The sequence below is a fragment of the Aegilops tauschii genome, chromosome 5 (assembly GCF_002575655.3).
Source record: "Aegilops tauschii subsp. strangulata cultivar AL8/78 chromosome 5, Aet v6.0, whole genome shotgun sequence".
Classification (NCBI taxonomy): Eukaryota; Viridiplantae; Streptophyta; class Magnoliopsida; order Poales; family Poaceae; genus Aegilops; species Aegilops tauschii.
This window is the reverse complement of record NC_053039.3, coordinates 514,129,173-514,146,472: the sequence shown is the minus strand read 5'-3', so window position 1 is coordinate 514,146,472 and position 17,300 is coordinate 514,129,173. Positions and strand designations below refer to the sequence as shown.

At 42.5% G+C, this 17,300-nt stretch overlaps 2 protein-coding genes across 2 annotated transcripts; one reads left to right on the top strand and one right to left on the bottom strand.

Moving 5' to 3' along the window:
- Positions 1–307: 307 nt before the first annotated feature.
- On the bottom strand, positions 308–9,290 carry LOC109758450 (uncharacterized). The gene is made up of 17 exons (XM_020317307.4): positions 8,842–9,290; positions 7,301–7,403; positions 7,125–7,194; positions 6,990–7,028; positions 6,774–6,891; positions 6,626–6,683; positions 6,483–6,547; positions 6,383–6,389; positions 6,236–6,296; positions 5,507–5,566; positions 5,401–5,420; positions 5,247–5,312; positions 4,315–4,482; positions 3,976–4,233; positions 3,502–3,714; positions 956–1,227; positions 308–849 (listed from the first exon to the last, which is right to left on the bottom strand). Exons 1-17 carry the CDS (start codon positions 8,937–8,939, stop codon positions 708–710), a joined length of 1,818 nt encoding a protein of 605 aa, XP_020172896.1. The 5' UTR covers positions 8,940–9,290; the 3' UTR covers positions 308–707.
- Positions 1,301–3,042, top strand: LOC109758452 (autophagy-related protein 9-like). The gene is made up of 5 exons (XM_020317308.3): positions 1,301–1,652; positions 1,736–1,942; positions 2,354–2,436; positions 2,512–2,577; positions 2,676–3,042. The coding sequence occupies exons 1-5, from the start codon at positions 1,497–1,499 to the stop codon at positions 2,788–2,790; spliced, it is 627 nt and encodes a 208-aa protein (XP_020172897.1). The 5' UTR covers positions 1,301–1,496; the 3' UTR covers positions 2,791–3,042.
- Positions 9,291–17,300: the final 8,010 nt, after the last annotated feature.

The window sequence follows — 17,300 nt, the reverse complement described above, 5'->3', positions numbered from 1 at the left end:
GAGCCTGAATCAACTTCATAAAATATTTATAAACGGCATTAGAAATTCTTCACTGTTTGAACATTGGCCGGAGATGCACCCTGAACTTGGCAAACGCGGCTGAAGATGGCAGGAACAAAGAGTAGTAGGAAATGAAGAAAACACATAAAATCACCGAGAGAAATAGTCCCCCCACCACCGGAGTGGCGATCGTCGAGATTGCCTTTATGCAGGAACCATCAAAAGTACACTTTGTGTTCACCGACGCATGCAAAGTTGATTGGAAATGACGCTGTAAATGACACTACGTAAGTACACTTTGGAGAAATGCCCAAACCAAGGGATTCCATTGCCCATTACGGCAAAAATGTAAGGTCCATCACAGTCTGTTCAGAAATTATGCCCACTATGGCTTAAGAAAACCAATTCATATATGAGGTTTGTTCGCAAAGCGAACAATAAACAATGAATGAGGCCGTACCTCGTAAGAAAATCCTAGGCTACATAAAGCACATAAACATATTCATGTTACAACAAACGCTAAGCGCAAGCACCAGACGCCAAAACTCCCATCTCTTCATCAGCCAAAACGAATCCGAGACGCAGCACAGGGGTTACGGCAACCGTCATCAGCCATAACAGTAGCAAACTATCCTCTTGTTCTTCTATCTCCTCTTTTGGGGGTGATATTTTGTACCTCCACTGCCGAAACAAACCCATGTATGTGATCAGTCTGATCTAGGGCGACTGGAGTTCTTGTGAGAGTTCTTGTACAGTGGCAGCACCGAGCGGCTGCCACGTTTCCTTCTAGCAAAGCAACGCCAGTAAAAAAGCCAAAATAATAGCAACAAGGCTATGGGGATGGCCCATCTGCGGACACAAAGGGTGACATATTATTAGAAAAGAAGGCAGCCTGCGAGATAATATATGTTTGCTCTTATATATTTATTACATTACATGGGGACGAAAGACCTACCTGTCCAGATCGAGAAGTGGACTGTACACGATGGTTTCCCAGGATGAAACGATTATGTGCCAAGCTGGATTATAGTAAAGCGATTCTGCTGACCAGAACATTCTTGTATATGTCTCCAGGAAGATAAACATTACCCATGCAGCAATTTCAAGTAGAAAGAACTTGATCACAAAGCGCCCAAGCACGACCATGACCAGAGCGAAGGTCACCAACCAATTGAAGAGCTTGTTATTGTACTCCTTGATGAAAAGAGCACGAGATTTGAGGAGCATCTGCATGCAATACCAAATTGGAGTTCAGTTAGATATTAATCATAAGCTTCAAAAGAATTGAAGCGGCCTGTAGATTTGTGAGTAAAGACAGAACATAACAATTTGCAGAATCTGTGATGCTCTGTTATGTTACGATCCAAATTCAGGTATAATGATAAAGGCTAACTTCTGACAAGCAGAGCGGAGCTCAGGCCGTCGCCGGTAGGCTTGGGCTGGAGCAGAGCGAAGTTAGCCCATGTGGGCCCCTTTCAGTGACGCCCGCCTGGGGGATGAACAACAGTGCTGTGCATTCGTTGAATTACTTGAAGCAATTTCCAACCCCACTGATTTCCATCATAGCAAAATTTGTATCTTTTGTTTCTGGTGGTTTGGCTGGTGCTCTTATAATTATGGGATTTCTGGGTGAATCCATCCTTGAGGGTCATGCAAGTTCTTTGTCGGCACTTTTTGGCTTCCTGTTACTTGCATCTTATCCACCTTCTATATTTCACATCTATAACTTTTGAAGATTTTCGGAAGGAATCTATTCTGGGATACTATTGTTTTTGGAACAATAGCAGCTATAAGTCGAAAAGTAGTGGCTGATGAACTTCAAGCGATTGACCCAGAAGGGGCTATGTGCCTCGTTGTCCAGCAAACCCATTACATGCCGAAGCGGCGGCGTGGTAAAGAAAGCAATGAACTGGTTCGGAAAGAATTTGAAACACTGTTTCAGGTACCTGAATTCAGCTATAGTGCTGTTGTGATTAAGACAATACTCTTCTGTAGCATTTTGGCTTTTGATAATAATAACAATAGTTAAAGTTCTTTTTCTAGCATGGGACAATTAAATTAGTTAATAGGTGAACATATAAGTGACATTTTCCCCTGATATAGATATGACAATGTTGAGCTTTCAAGTTCTTTTTCCATCTCTTTCAGCTAAAGAGTGATATATCTAAAAAAACAGGTTAGTTTTGGTGTTTCGATTAACAGGACTCAGCAAAGTGGTTAGCTTCCTAGATATCATCTGCCACCGGCATTAGATTTTCATCGTTGGTTGAGATCCAGGATATATCTGTATTGGCTATGTGGTTTGTATTTTCTATATAGCTCTGAGAAGTGTCTTGTTAAATTGTGAATGCAGTATACCATAGTAATGCTATTAGAAGAGATGGTCTCCATTTTCATCACTCCTTACTTGCTCATTTTTGAGGTACCAAAGGTAATGGTCTGAACTAGCTCAATGAATGTGTTCCTCTACAGTTTTGTAACAACTGTGAATTCTTATAAATTTACAGCGTGTGATGACATTCTGCACTTCATCTCGGACTTCACAATTTATGTAGACGGTGTGGGAGATGTAGGCAGGTCAGTTGCTGAAGTTTCTTCTGAATTTATGTTCTGACCATCTATCTTTGTTGAGCCTCTGCAACACTTAACATCATTGATTTGCTGTGTTTCAATAGTTTAAGCTTGTTTGACTTCAGAAGACACGGTAATAGAAACTATGGTTCTCCATTTGATGCACCTAAAAACCTGAGGAGCTCCCAAGGGAAAATGGAGAAATCATTCTTAAGGTAAATTAGACTTTCAAGTACTTCACACGCTTCTTACTAGCTTGGTGTACTTAAGTAGTTTCCCGCAAAAAAAGGTGTACTCAAGTAGTTATTTTCCTGGAAGTATGTGTATCCATTGTAAGCTGCCGCATGGGATAAGTTGATCAGTTGTAAATCCCCGGCGTTTGTAGCTTCCCCCGATATAGTGAAGAAGATTTGTTGGTTGGCACCCGTGGTTTTTTCCCCTTCGTGTTGGAGGGGTTTTCCATGTTAAATCCTTGTGTCCCTGTGTTTGATTTCGTCTTCATCGTATTCGATTGCATGTCGTATCTCTAACATGCGCCATGATTTTGAAGCATGGCATATCGAAAAGCTGATTCAACATGTCAGTTGTCAGAGTTTAAATGACGGATGCAAAGAGCTGAAGCATAAGTTTTATTTTGGGATGTTTCTCAAGACTTAATGTCATGTATCTAGTTCATTAGCCTGCATGGTTCTTTTGCTATTCAAGGAACCAGTAGTGATGATATAAGGTCACAAATATTAGCCTTACCCATGGGAGAAAATGTTACCAATATGGAAATGCCTGAATCTCTAGCACAATAGCTAGATGAGATGAAATATGATACTGGGCAATGAATGAGTGGTAGAAAGAGTTCAATAATTGACCATAAATGTGCATAGGTGCTGCTGTATCCACTTGTCATGCAAAGTATGTTTGGAATAAAAGACAGACCTTTGACATCCTATGATCATATCTTTCCTTCGCAGGCCCCACACATTCCATTACAAAAGTCCGATTGCAGTAAAAAAAGCCTGCATTGAACTTTGCCATGGAAGGAAGTTTCAAGACTTGAAGGTGATCCATTTGATCTTCACATTCCGAAAAACGTGCTTCGCAAAGCTTGGACGATTGATACTCATTAGCTAGAAGGAAGTTTTTGTACACCTACAAGGTACACCCTGTAAGTATGTAAATATATTATCTTGAGTGGAAGTTTATTACAAGGCATGTAAGAAATGGCACAAAAAGCAATGCAAAACAACAAAAAGATTCGAGAATCCACATGAAGATCTGTATCACCATAGTACATATCAAAGGAGCATTTTATAATTCATTTTGAAGTGCATCAAAACAATTAGTACCAATTGGAGACTACGTGCATTTAAATATCCGTTACATTAGAACAACATAGAACTATTAACGAACCTTTGTAATCTCATCTTCAAGCTTGAGGATTGACTGTACAGCATGATGCTTACCAAAGTGCTGTTTATCAAACAGCAATTTGGCTTCGCCATTCGCCACCTCATGAATTTGCTGCAGTTTCTCTACTGGTACAGGTAGACGTAAGCCCTCCAGTTTTTCCTTATATACCTTCAGACAGCGTTCAAGAATAGCCTTGTTGAAAATTTCAACAAGAGATCCGGTTGATGGAATCTCTCCTTTATTCAAAGCTTCAAGTATCTGAAGCATAAGAGGAACAATTATTCTAAGAAACTAATTTATCAGCTATAGGTCAACATCAACCACATCAAGTATCTTTACCTGCTGCAGAAAGGACACAAATTCCTTTCCATTCAGAGTTTTTCCCTGCACAAATTTAGGTTTAATGATGGATCCAACAACCTGCTTCAATTGCTCTCGCCTTGTAACGTATAACGGCTCAAGCTCTTTGTCATCCATGTCGCATAGCTTTGTTCTTTGTAGATGAGGCTGTAAATAACAACCAGCGCCATTGATTTAAAACTAGGATATCAAAAACAAATTTCAGAAAGAGTTGCTAAAATCAAGTTTCCAATGTACTAGGTTTTTAGAAGTTGTACCAAAAGCTCAAAACTGAATTTTCCCAAGCAAGCTTTGCCGAAACCCTCTTGGAAACGGTTTTGTTTTTTAAACAAGCCATGATAAATTATTTTCAAGATTGACTTTGCCTTAAACATATGGTTCAAAAAGAACAATATTCTATCGTTGGAGTATGTTGATAAGTATCACTTTAAATAAATGTTTCGGACCTAAGCTTCTGAAATAACCTTCTACATGACAAATTTGAAAACAGATGTTCAAAATAAAAATTTGAAAACAAGCTTATATGAATACTCATTAAAAAAGTTAAGTTCTGAAATAATTTATGAGATTTTCCCTCCAGTTACGCATTTATAAAGGCAAGTTAACAAAATGGTTCTAGAAAAATATTAAGTCTCTAGATGTGTTTAGAATGACTTCTATAAAAAAGTTGAAGCTAAAATTTTTTTAGAGGTAGTTCAGGAATACGGTTTTAGCATATTTTTTACAACTACATTTCAGAAGAGAAACTTTGCAAGCAATCATTCAAAGAATTTGTGCTCTCACTTGTATTTTCTGATGGGAGGTTTTATATGAGAAAATAAGCTTCATAAACAAGAATAGAAGATCTTTAAGGTAGCTAATGGCTATCTTAACTAAAGTTTGAACCTAGGTCAAATTTAGCATATATGTACCTGGGGCAAGCTAAAAGCAGTGCTGTTGTTTCCCATAACTGCCAACGAATCCCTGATTTGATTGACCTAAAAACACATTATGAAAAAGAAATTGTATGAGAGTTCGGATTTCGATTTCTTTTGTAAGACACTGTAGACTCACAGATAACTGTACCTCGTCAATATATTTGTTCCCTGAAGAAATAGATACAGCAAAAAAGCATGTCAGTTGTACTATACGTAATAATTTTCTCTGCTAAAACATCATTAATTGGACTAACCATTATCATTAGGCACCCGTTGGAGGGCTTCATTGACCATTTGCTGAACTGATTTTCCTTCTGCTCAAAAAATTAAATACTGTCAGAGGACATTTCTATGTGATAATACAAGAGTAGTAAGCAAAATATCAGATAGTTGAGACAGATGGTAAGGAAAGTGCATAACTCAAGTGATCATTCTGACTAACACTAGCGAAAACATCATCTAATACGCAGCAAAATGTTAACAACTAACAGCTTCAATAAAAAACATTGATACCACCACAGTGGTAAATAACCCTAAATAACATGTCATTATGTTGTCGCAAAATTTTAGTGGACATTTCAAAAGGCTCAACTGATCAGCTCTACTTAGATTGTACTGTTTCACAATAAGTCAAGTACAATGTATTGTTTGTCCAAATTAAACATACACAATCTCATAAACAGGCAAAGTATTGGGATACAGGAAGGAAATGAATGATATGTGATTACTCATAGTGGTGCAATAACTGATGTTGCATGAATAACAGCCCATAGTTTGCTGTTCTGTCAATTCTGTCTATCAAACTGGTGTAAGCTATGCTTGTTGAACCCTATTAACACGTTGCTAAAATGGACATATACTTGTATGGGGTTTATCACATGCTGTACAGAATAATGGCCATTAGTCATATACTTGTTAGGTTCAGACACTAGCTCTATTTTTCTCGTCATACTCACAGAACAACTGTTTAATAAGTAACTTACGCAGGAAATCCCTCTGGATAAGCCAGAGAAGCTTTGCTGGCTCAAAAGCAATCTCTTCTCCCTGATGCAATTCAGAACAAGAAGCTCTGTTAATAGTTATACATATTCCTATTATACTGATATAGATTCAAGAAAACTGAATATTACCTTCACTCTGCTCGCCACAAGTAGCAAACGAAATTTCAAGGGAAAATGTCAGTGTTAGAAAAGATTAAATTGCAAATGAGAACAGAAAGAGGAAACAAACCTTCCATAGAATTCTTCAGCTATTTCAACAGCAAATGAGAGCCTAGATATATCAGCTTCACGCACCTGCAATGTGCAGAGTCACGATAAAATAAAATTATATGTGCACATTGAGAGAGAGAGAGAGAGAGAGAGAGAGAGAACCGTCTCAGGAAGGTTATAGATAAGCACAGAACTTAAGACTGTCGCCAAAGCAAATATCCTGCCCAAAGAAAAACATTCCAACACAGTATGATTTTCAGTCCTAGAAAAAGATCACAAAAAGGCACACAGCACATATCTGAGCACAAACCTATCATCGTATACATTGGACTTCCCAACACTCTCAAATCCTTCTGTGTCAAGATAAAGGACAGATACTTTGGTGCCATCAACATCCATCTCAACAGGTTTACCCCAAATCCATATACCTGCAATAAGAGAACAGGTATGGTCATAAATTTATAAACTTCCCTCAGCAAATAGAGAATACAGCTACAAGAACATGATCTCGCAACAAAAAAGTCACCTTTAGTTTTAGTATCCCGCATATGACCAACTCCAAAACCTGCCTCATCAAGTTTATTAATTTATTTATTGTTAGTCCTGGAATGCATTTCATTGAATCCATGGCTAATACTAGGAGGAGCCAAGCAGCATCTACCTTTATCACATGATAAGGAGAGAAGTTGGTTCAGAAGAAAAGACTTTCCAGATCGATATGGACCAATGACCTGTGTTGGCCAAACAATCAGCAGACATAAGATGGTGCTTTGGCTTTTTTCAAAAATGAAAATTGAGAAAGGATATAAGATCTTCCAAATAATAATCCAAACTTACACCAACAATAGCGATAGGATTTTCGATCCTCCGAATGGCCTCAAGACCTTGTTCTGACAGACGGAGCTTAGTGTGGCCATAATCTGGCTCCACAATCGGAAACCTGCACAGGCATACCTGGTTAATACTCAACAGGTATCCAATTTGACAGAAGCCTAGCACATACTGAGCACAGCTATGTCTTTCATCATTTTAACAGAATGTTCACAAGCATATTCGTAAATGAAGTTGTCTGCTTCAGGGTTCAATTACTAAGAAAGAAGCCTATCCAGTGCTCTCAATGAACCCTTCAGTGTGGTTTCTCACTCAATATCATACACATTGTGGGTGACTGGGTGTTCAGTGTATCATCATCTAAGAAGGATCATTCACACAAAAGAAAAAAGATGATAACCTTACTAATCTAGCAATGCCCGATGGAGACTACAAGATATCAGGATATAATGCTTCGCATCACTAAATTGAAAGCAGAGAAGTAAACAAAACAAGGAGAAATATTCATTAATCAGCTCTGAAGCAAGCATAATTCATTAAATCAGCCAGTGTCAAACCAAAGCTCAACATTCGATAAAAGTCTAGGACATAATGAGCACGGCTATGTCTTTCATCATTTTCAACTGAATGTTCACAAGCATATTCGTAAATGAAGTAGTCTGCTTCAGGGTTTAATTACTAAGAAAGTAGCCAATCCAGTGCTCTCGATGAGCCCTTTGATGTGGTGCCTCACTAAATACCATACACATTGTGGGTGACTGGGTGTTCAGCGTATCATCATCTAAGAAGAATCGTCATTCACATAAAAGAAAAAAGTAATGACCTTTTTACTAATCTGGCAATGTCCGATGGAGACTACAAGATATCAGGACCTAATGCTTCACATCACTAAAATGGAAGCAGAGAAGTAAACGAAACAAGGAGAAATATTCCTCAATCATCAGCTCTGAAGCAAGCATAATTCATCAAATCAGCCAGTGTCAAACCAAAGCTCAACTTTCAGCGCTGCTCCGAGGTTGCAACTATTTATTCACAAGTATCAGTAACAAAATGACCTTGCCCAGGTAGTGTATGTACCAACCACATATTAGCATGACCTCGTCCATGTACAAGTCACGATGTAGGAGTACCAACCACATATTATTCCTCGACATCTCACCTAACTTTGTATCTAATGAATGGAGACATGAGAAGCAAATGACCTGAAACAAGGTGGGACTGAAGAAGGAAGGGACAGCCAGAATTAGCATTGCAGGAACCGCGGAGCGCTTTCCCATTCTTACTCCCGGACAGGACACCGTAACATCCCGTTGCGTGTATCAGCAAAATCATTCACGGTTCCAGCAAACACCGCGCGTGCATATACAGAATGAGAGAGCTGGCAGCAGACGCGACGCCACATTGCGCAATCCAAAGAACAAAAATAAATAGCATGCCAAATCCGTTTCGACACCCCTGAGCGCAGCACAGGCAGCGCAATCGGCAGCACCGACAGACAGAGCGAGCAAGCAGGCAGGGAAAAAACAGGGCGGAGGGGCGGGACTCACGCGCGCTCGAGCTCGTCGGGATCGGGATCTCCGGCTGCGGCCGCGGCGAGCCAGAGCAGCGCCACCGCGCAGATCCCCGGGGCCCACCGGCGCCCCATCCCCGCCGCCTCCCAGCCGGCCTCAGATCTCTGCGCGCGCGCCCCAATGCGGAGCGGCAATGGCCCGCGGGAGCGGGGGGGGCACCGCCGTCACCTGGACCCCGTCAAGCCGGCTCCGCGCGGCCCGGGACGGGATCCGAGAATGGGCGAAGCGCTGGGCTGGGCTGGGCGGTGGGGATCTGATCCGGGGCTCTCGGCGCACGGGGGGATGGTTGCGTCGGCGAGGGGGAACTGGTTGGTGGTGGTGGCGACGACGAGGTCGCTGGCTGGCTCGATCGAGGGGGGAGGTGGAAGATTTTCGGGGAGAGGGAAGGAAATCAAATGTGATTAATGCCGTCGTTATTAACCCCCGCTTGTTTAAGGCGCGCTCCCTGTCTGTTGATGCCTCGTGCGCGTGACGCTTCCTTTTCCGGGGCCCACGTGTCAGGGGGTCGCGAGCACGGCTCCGGCTACCTCGCGGCACGTTGCGCCGGGCGGGCCCGCGCGGCAGTGACCGTGTAGGAACACGGGGTGCCTGTTAGAGATTCCGGCACGGTCCGTTGACTTGTCTGCCTGATTTTGCAGATAAAGATGCTACGTGCCCCCTTCCGTTAAAAAAATTTGTCGCGTGCCTCTCTATAATTTTTTTTAACACAGTATAATCAAAGTCGCTCACCTACACGAGTATAAACTCGCCCTCTCTACAAAACTTCTCATAAAAGTAGTTTTACACAGGCACGAGAAGTTCTCGGGTCAGTTTTTTTTTTCAATGCACCCCGCCCTATGGCTCGGTGAGTTTTCTTTTTCAGTTTACACTACACGTCTTTCCCAGAATATATTTTTCTTTCTGTTTCCCATCAAACAAGTATGCAAATGGTATCAATGTAATAATTGAAACAATGTTATTACAGACACACATGCTTGATAATCATTTCAAAACCATAGTATATGAAATTTTGATTCGAAATTCAAATTCAAATTGAAACAGGACAAATGGTCCAAATCAGTTTGGAGTAGAACATACTACGGACAAGTTTATTGACCGTGAAGCGACCACATATGCTTAACTATATCATCACAGAGTTGTTCATGACTTGCACGGGTTTCCATCCGCCGATGCATTTCAAGAAATTTCTGGAGTCGTCCTTCATCCCTCTGCGGCTAAGCATGTGGTATATAAGTTTGTTCCTCTCATTCTCATAGTTTTCCACTCGTTCTCTATGATCGTATTATGCAAGAGCGCACACACGGTCATGATGCACCAAGAATCATTTTGGTGTCAAAATCGTGCAGGATCACTCACAATGGCAAAAGCGGGCCTGTACAACCTCAAATGCCTGCTCGACATCTTTATACATGTTTATTGACACCTCACAAAGTGAATATTCTTGTTAACTTGAGGGTTTGATATTGTCTTCACAAAGGTAGTTCACGTAGGATATATGCCATCAACAAGATAGTAGCCCATGTTGTATTGACATCCATTGACTTTGAAATTCATCGGTGGTGTCTCTCCAACATAAAGCCTTGGAAATTGAGGATATATTTGCAAAACATTTAGGTCATTGTGAGATCCTGCCGATCCAATATGAATGCCACATCCAAAGGTTCACAATTTCTAGAATTATGGTTGTATCTTTAATTTTTTTTAATTGTCCATGTGATGTTGCAGGACATTTCATCCACTTCCAATGCATGCAAGCAATGCTTCCAAACATACCACGGAAGCCCTTTGGTGCACCCATCTAACGAAGTCTTGCAGTGTCCTCTTCATTTGAAGCTCGAAGATATACATCTCTGAATACCTCAATGATAGACTTCACAATTTTGTTCAAACTCTTAGTTCAAGTGATCTCTACCGTTCCAATCTAACCATCAATAGAATTGGTTGGATAGCCATATGCAAGCATGCGCACCACCATTGAAACCTTCTTCAAAGTACCATGATCTTGCTGACTAGTTGCATTTCTTCTCCGCACAAAGTACAAACAATGATTTTACATGATATGAACAATGTGCAAGAATAAACTCTTGACATTCAGAACCTTCTCCTAAAATTTTATAGAAGTTGTCTGCGAAGAGGTAGATGCTCGTCAAACGACCAGTTTCCTGTAGTGTTGCATCAACCATTCCACTTGTTGATGGCACCATTACGAGTTTAGGGTTGCGCTTGATACTAGATGTGGGTATGTCTAATTAATAAACACATATTTTAATCAACCCCACTTTTGAAAATATATTAGCACTTAGCTGATATTCACAATATCTATTTGTATTTTTCTTATTTGCATCATTGCTTAGCTTATGCGCTACTTCATATAGCACCAAGTCATTAGATATTAGTATCGTGTAGAATTTTTGCTTGTTAGTCCAACTTTGTGATATTTTCACATATATGATATGTATTTTTTAATATTTTTTTGTTGGTGTTGGGGCAAAAATACTAACACTGGTACGCGCCGGTGCTATACAAACAGGTTTTAACCCCTTTCCGCGACGGCATTTGGGACCGTCGCCAAGTGAGTGCGGGCGATAGGGTGTGCTTCCCACACGACCCATAAACCGTCGGGGATATGGAGCAATGATCCAGAGGCCTTCCAAAATGTAATTGTGTGTGATGCGACACACAATAAATTCTTTCGCACGTGTGGTATCGGTGATTAAACGTTTCTAATGACGTAGTGAAACCATACGGTCTGTCGTAATGAACCATTTGGGAAACAATATGTAAGACACACGGGCCAACATATGAACTGTGTGCGATTTGTGCCCCATCGCACACGAGTTTTCTGGTAACCCGTCTGCCATGCAAGACTCCATCGCACACGTTTCCCAACAATTACCGTCTGCGATAATGTCCTATCACAAACGGTTCAAGAGCCCCTTCGCACACATACAAGTGTTGTAGACCGTTTGTGATTTGTTGGGTATCATCGACGGTTGCCGCAAAAGTGACGTGTGCTTTTCGTTTGGGATCCCACACGTTTCCTGAAAAAATTACGATTGGGATCGTATTTTACATTGGGCGCGGTTTACTCCGAGTTCTCGTGTGCGATAACGCGATATCACAAACGGTTCCGGAGACCCTACGCACACGTAGTAGTGCTGCAAATCGTTTGTGATCTGCTGTGTATCACCGACGGTTCCGCTATGATTGACGTATGTTTTCCGATGTGAATCGCACACACTCAGTTAGTTGAACCGTGTGCGGAGCTATTGCCAGGTTAAAACAAAAATATCCCATTTTGAATCGGCCTGCAAAAAGCAAATTCGCCATAATATTCTATTGAACAAAAAAACAAAAATATCCCATTTTGAATCAACACGCAAAAAGCAAATTCGCAACAATATTCAATTGAACAAATAAACAAAAATATCCCATTTTGAATCAGTACGCAAAAAGCAAATTCACCATAATATTTAATTGAACAAATAGTATCCACGGGAAGAACATTCATCAGATTTCGCAACAATTGCAATTGAACATATGGTAGCTAAATTTCAATGATTTGTCCACACATATATGCATTACATAATTAATCATAGTGTACGAAATACGAAGACCTCATCAGATGGAAAACAATATATGTTTAGCGGCTAACTCTTACTCAATGTTGCAGGAGAAGGCATGCTGAAATCTTCATTATCACCAGTGCATTTGATGTAGTGATTCAGGAAGAAGTCGCTGATAAATCTCCGAATCATCAGCAATTCACTAGCCGGAAGCGGTTCAGGGGTCCTCAATTTTAAGATGAGCTGCAGTATTTTTAAGATCAGAATGTGCCATATGAGTGGAGTAGAAGATATTAATTAAGATAGACTTACTGGTACTAATTCGCAAGGATCGTCACGACTATCAAGAGATTTGCAGATGGAGATCATGTGTCTGCAAACATAGTATCCACAAAGGTTGGTCCCTGCTTCTTGCGGAGGACACTGAATTTTTTTGTACAGAATTAGTCATGTATTTGTCCTGTTAGGAACAACCTAACCGGTGTTAGATGTATTATTTTTTCTCTGGACAAAATAGAAAGAGGTTTATTTAGAAGCTTGAACATTTGACTAGCGTAAGAAAAGGTATTTGCAGACTGTTGGATAAATTTTCCGAAAATAACGGATTTCGATGTGTTACCGGAGAAACGATCTCGTGCTGCAGAGGCAGTTCCCTCTTGAACATGTTCCTAGTTTAGTTTTTCACAATGCGAGCACACTACAAATGAAGATGAATTTTGACAACATCAATTATTGAACCAGATATGAATGCAAATTAATTTCAACATCACATAATTCAGTACCTATCCATGAATTGCTGAAGATGCTCAGATCATGAGCGTTTGTTGACTCTCTGAGAGAATCGATGTAGTAAACTATGTTCTTGTTTGGAACAATGAATACCAATATCCAGTGATTGCTACATATTAAGAAAGCCATGAACTTACGAATTATGTCAAAATCTAAAAGACAATCAGTGTATGTGTGGTTGTTTACTTGACTTACCATTCATGATATGGCCAGAGAAATGATTCTGCATGGGACGTGTTTTTGAAGAAACGGACGACCGTGTTAACGGCCCAATCCATAGGTCCTTACCATGTATTGTTGTGCCATTTGCTAATTCAAGATCTATGAAATACACACTCTCCCTTTTTCTTCTCTGGGCGTTCAATCCCCTGAGAGGAATAAAATGCAGTTAGCTGTTTATCATTTACAACCTTGTATGGAGAAGTTGATCAGAGTTTGTTAAGTACTTACAACATCAGGCATCTAACAAGAGTGGCATCGAGCTCGTTGAAGTTGAAGAAGAGATGTAAATCCTCGAAACTCACATTGATGAAACCAACATCGTGTCGGAAATGATCTCTATTGTAGTGGACTAGCAAACCATGATGACCTTCTGACATTAGATCCATGCAATATTCATGTAACTCGCGACAACTAGAGCTGCACTCATCAAAGTATTCGCCAACAAGAAATGGCTGGCCATGGACGTAATAGCGTGCTTGAAGTACGTCTGCTTTACTTTTAGCAAGCAACAAACGTACTTCTTCATCATCCATGTCGTCAGAAATAATATTACTCCCCGATTCGAACAAGCTGCTGTTAATTTGGTTCTGGGCGATGAGTGCTTTAAGTAAGAGGCAATCGTTCTCTTTCCTCTTCACTTTCCCGCTGCGCTTCCTCGGGGGTGTATCCTTTTTGGCCACTTCCTTCTTGGTACTTGAAGCATTTCTGGCAGAACGTCTGGTTGCCTGCAAGGTAGACTGCCGAGCAGATGGTGAAGCTTGGACGGACTGCTTAGCAGACGGTTTATCTATGTCGGGCCGCTGAGATGGCGGTGCTGCTGTGACGGACTGCTGGGCTGAAGGAGCAGAGGTATCGGACTGCTGACCATGCATTGAAGCTATGTCGGATTTCTGCGCAGGTGGTGCCAACTTGTCGGTGTGCTGAGGAGGCCGTGCCAACGCGTTGGTTTGCTGAGCAGGAAGTGCTGACGCATTGGTATGCTGATCATGCGACTGCGGACCGACGGACTGATGAGCAATCGGTTCTGGACCTACAAAATGCTTAGCAGGCGGTTCCGAAGCATCAGACTGCTTAGCAGTCCGTTCCACCAGGTTGGTCTGCTGAGCATGTGCTGCAGCTGGGTCTCCCCCCGCTGCTTCAACGGCCGGCATCTGAATCGGTGGTGCATCTTCAGCAGTTGTAAGCCTTGCCACTGGCTGCTTTGGGGCAGAGGATGACATGGCATGTACGCCACAAAGTCGGGCCGGCTGATCACATGTTGATGCATCAACCCGTGAGAGCTGCTGTGGCAAGGAGAGCGTCACCGGTTGAGGGGCGACAGTGGTTGCTCTTGGCGGGGCTTCAGGGATCTCATCGATGAACTCTATTTCCTTTCGTGGCCACTGGATGTGATGTAACAATGTTTCTCCCAAGGTCCTTTGCTCATCGAAGTCTCCTAGACATTCTTCAGGGCAAATTCATTGAATCCAGGCTTTACTTCAGTCACGTAGCACTTCACACAGCTCGGCTTCAATGGCATATTGTCCAACAAGAGGCCATCTTCCAAGAAGGGTGGGCAAACCCAAGCTGTTGCATATTTTAATGTACCTTCATAATGTGTAAGCACGCCCCTCAGTCTGTCTTTCATTCCAGATAGATCAGATATAGCATCATCACGAGCAGCTGCAGTCTCAGTGTCGCTGGGGTCAGCTGATGCACAGCTACTCTTGTGCAGTGTTGTCGCGCAATAAGCAGCATCCTCCATGCTCGCCTCCCCTCCCATCTGCTGGCTATCTGTCAGTGTTAGAGTCTTCTGTATCATCATTGACTCCCCAACATACTTTCGAACAGCCGGATAAATCTCCTTCCTCAACCTTTCATACAATGCATTCTGCTTCAATTCACTCCTCGCTTTTTTCATGCTGAGCCTCCCTTCTTTGTTGAGTGTGAAAGCCCTCTTGTGCGGGACATTAACACCTATACCCCTTGCACGGCCAGGGGGCTCTTTTGTTTCCAGAGCAACAGACAGAATGTCACATGGCCTTGAGTTCTTGTAGAACCTTCCAGAGATCTTGGAAGCCTGTAACATCACTTGATACAGTTCGGCATCACGTGAGTTTTCAAAGTAATAAGTTCCGTCATCACGCCTCTTTGTGTTAGAAATATGCCCTAGAGGCAATAATAAATTGGTTATTATTATATTTCCATGTTCATGATAATCGTTTATTATCCATGCTAGAATTGTATTGATAGGAAACTCAGATACATGTGTGGATACATAGACAACACCATGTCCCTAGTAAGCCTCTAGTTGACTAGCTCGTTGATCAATAGATGGTTACGGTTTCCTGACCATGGACATTGGATGTCGTTGATAACGGGGTCACATCATTAGGAGAATGATGTGATGGACAAGACCCAATCCTAAGCCTAGCACAAGATCCTGTAGTTCGTTTGCTAAGAGCTTTTCTAATGTCAAGTATCATTTCCTTAGACCATGAGATTGTGCAACTCCCGGATACCGTAGGAATGCTTTGGGTGTACCAAACGTCACAACGTAACTGGGTGGCTATAAAGGTGCACTACAGGTATCTCCGAAAGTGTCTGTTGGGTTGGCACGAATCGAGACTGGGATTTGTCACTCCGTGTAAACGGAGAGGTATCTTTGGGCCCACTCGGTAGGACATCATCATAATGTGCACAATGTGACCAAGGAGTTGATCACGGGATGATGTGTTACGGAACGAGTAAAGAGACTTGCCGGTAACGAGATTGAACAAGGTATCGGGATACCGACGATCGAATCTCGGGCAAGTACTATACCGGTAGACAAAGGGAATTGTATACGGGATTGATTGAATCCTCGACATCGTGGTTCATCCGATGAGATCATCGAGGAGCATGTGGGAGCCAACATGGGTATCCAGATCCCGCTGTTGGTTATTGACCGGAGAGTCGTCTCGGTCATGTCTGCATGTCTCCCGAACCCGTAGGGTCTACACACTTAAGGTTCGGTGACGCTAGGGTTGTAGAGATATTAGTATGTGGTAACCCGAAAGTTGTTCGGAGTCCCGGATGAGATCCCGGACGTCACGAGGAGTTCCGGAATGGTCCGGAGGTAAAGATTTATATATGGGAAGTCTTGTTTTGGTCGCCGAAAAAGTTTCGCGCATTATCGGTATTGTACCGGGAGTGCCGAAAGGGGTCCGGGGGTCCACCAAGGGGTCCACCTGCCCCGGGGGGGGGGCACATGGGCTGTGGGGTGTGCGCCTTGTCCTATATGGGCCAAGGGAACCAGCCCCAAGAGGCCCATGCGCCAAGATATAAGGTAAAGGGAGAGTCCTAAAGGGGGAAGGCACCTCCTAGGTGCCTTGGGGAGGATGGACTCCTCCCTGGCCGCACCCTTCCTTGGAGGAAGGGCCAAGGCTGCGCCCCCCCTCTCCCTTGGCCCTATATATAGTGGGGGGAAGGGAGGGCAGCAAACCCAAGCCCTGGCGCCTCCCTCTCCCTCCCGTGACACATCTCCCTCCTCCCGCAGCGCTTGGCGAAGCCCTGTTGGAATCCCGCTACTTCCACCACCACGCCGTCGTGCTGCTGGATCTCCATCAACCTCTCCTTCCCCCTTGCTGGATCAAGAAGGAGGAGACATCGCTGCTTCGTACGTGTGTTGAACGCTGAGGTGCCGTCCGTTTGGCGCTAGGATCATCGGTGATTTGGATCACGACTCCATCAACCCCGTTCTCTTGAACGCTTCCGCTCGCGATCTACAAGGGTATGTAGATGCACTCCTCTCTCTCGTTGCTAGATGACTCCATAGATTGATCTTGGTGATGCGTAGAAAATTTTGAATTATTACTACGTTCCCCAACAGTGGTATCA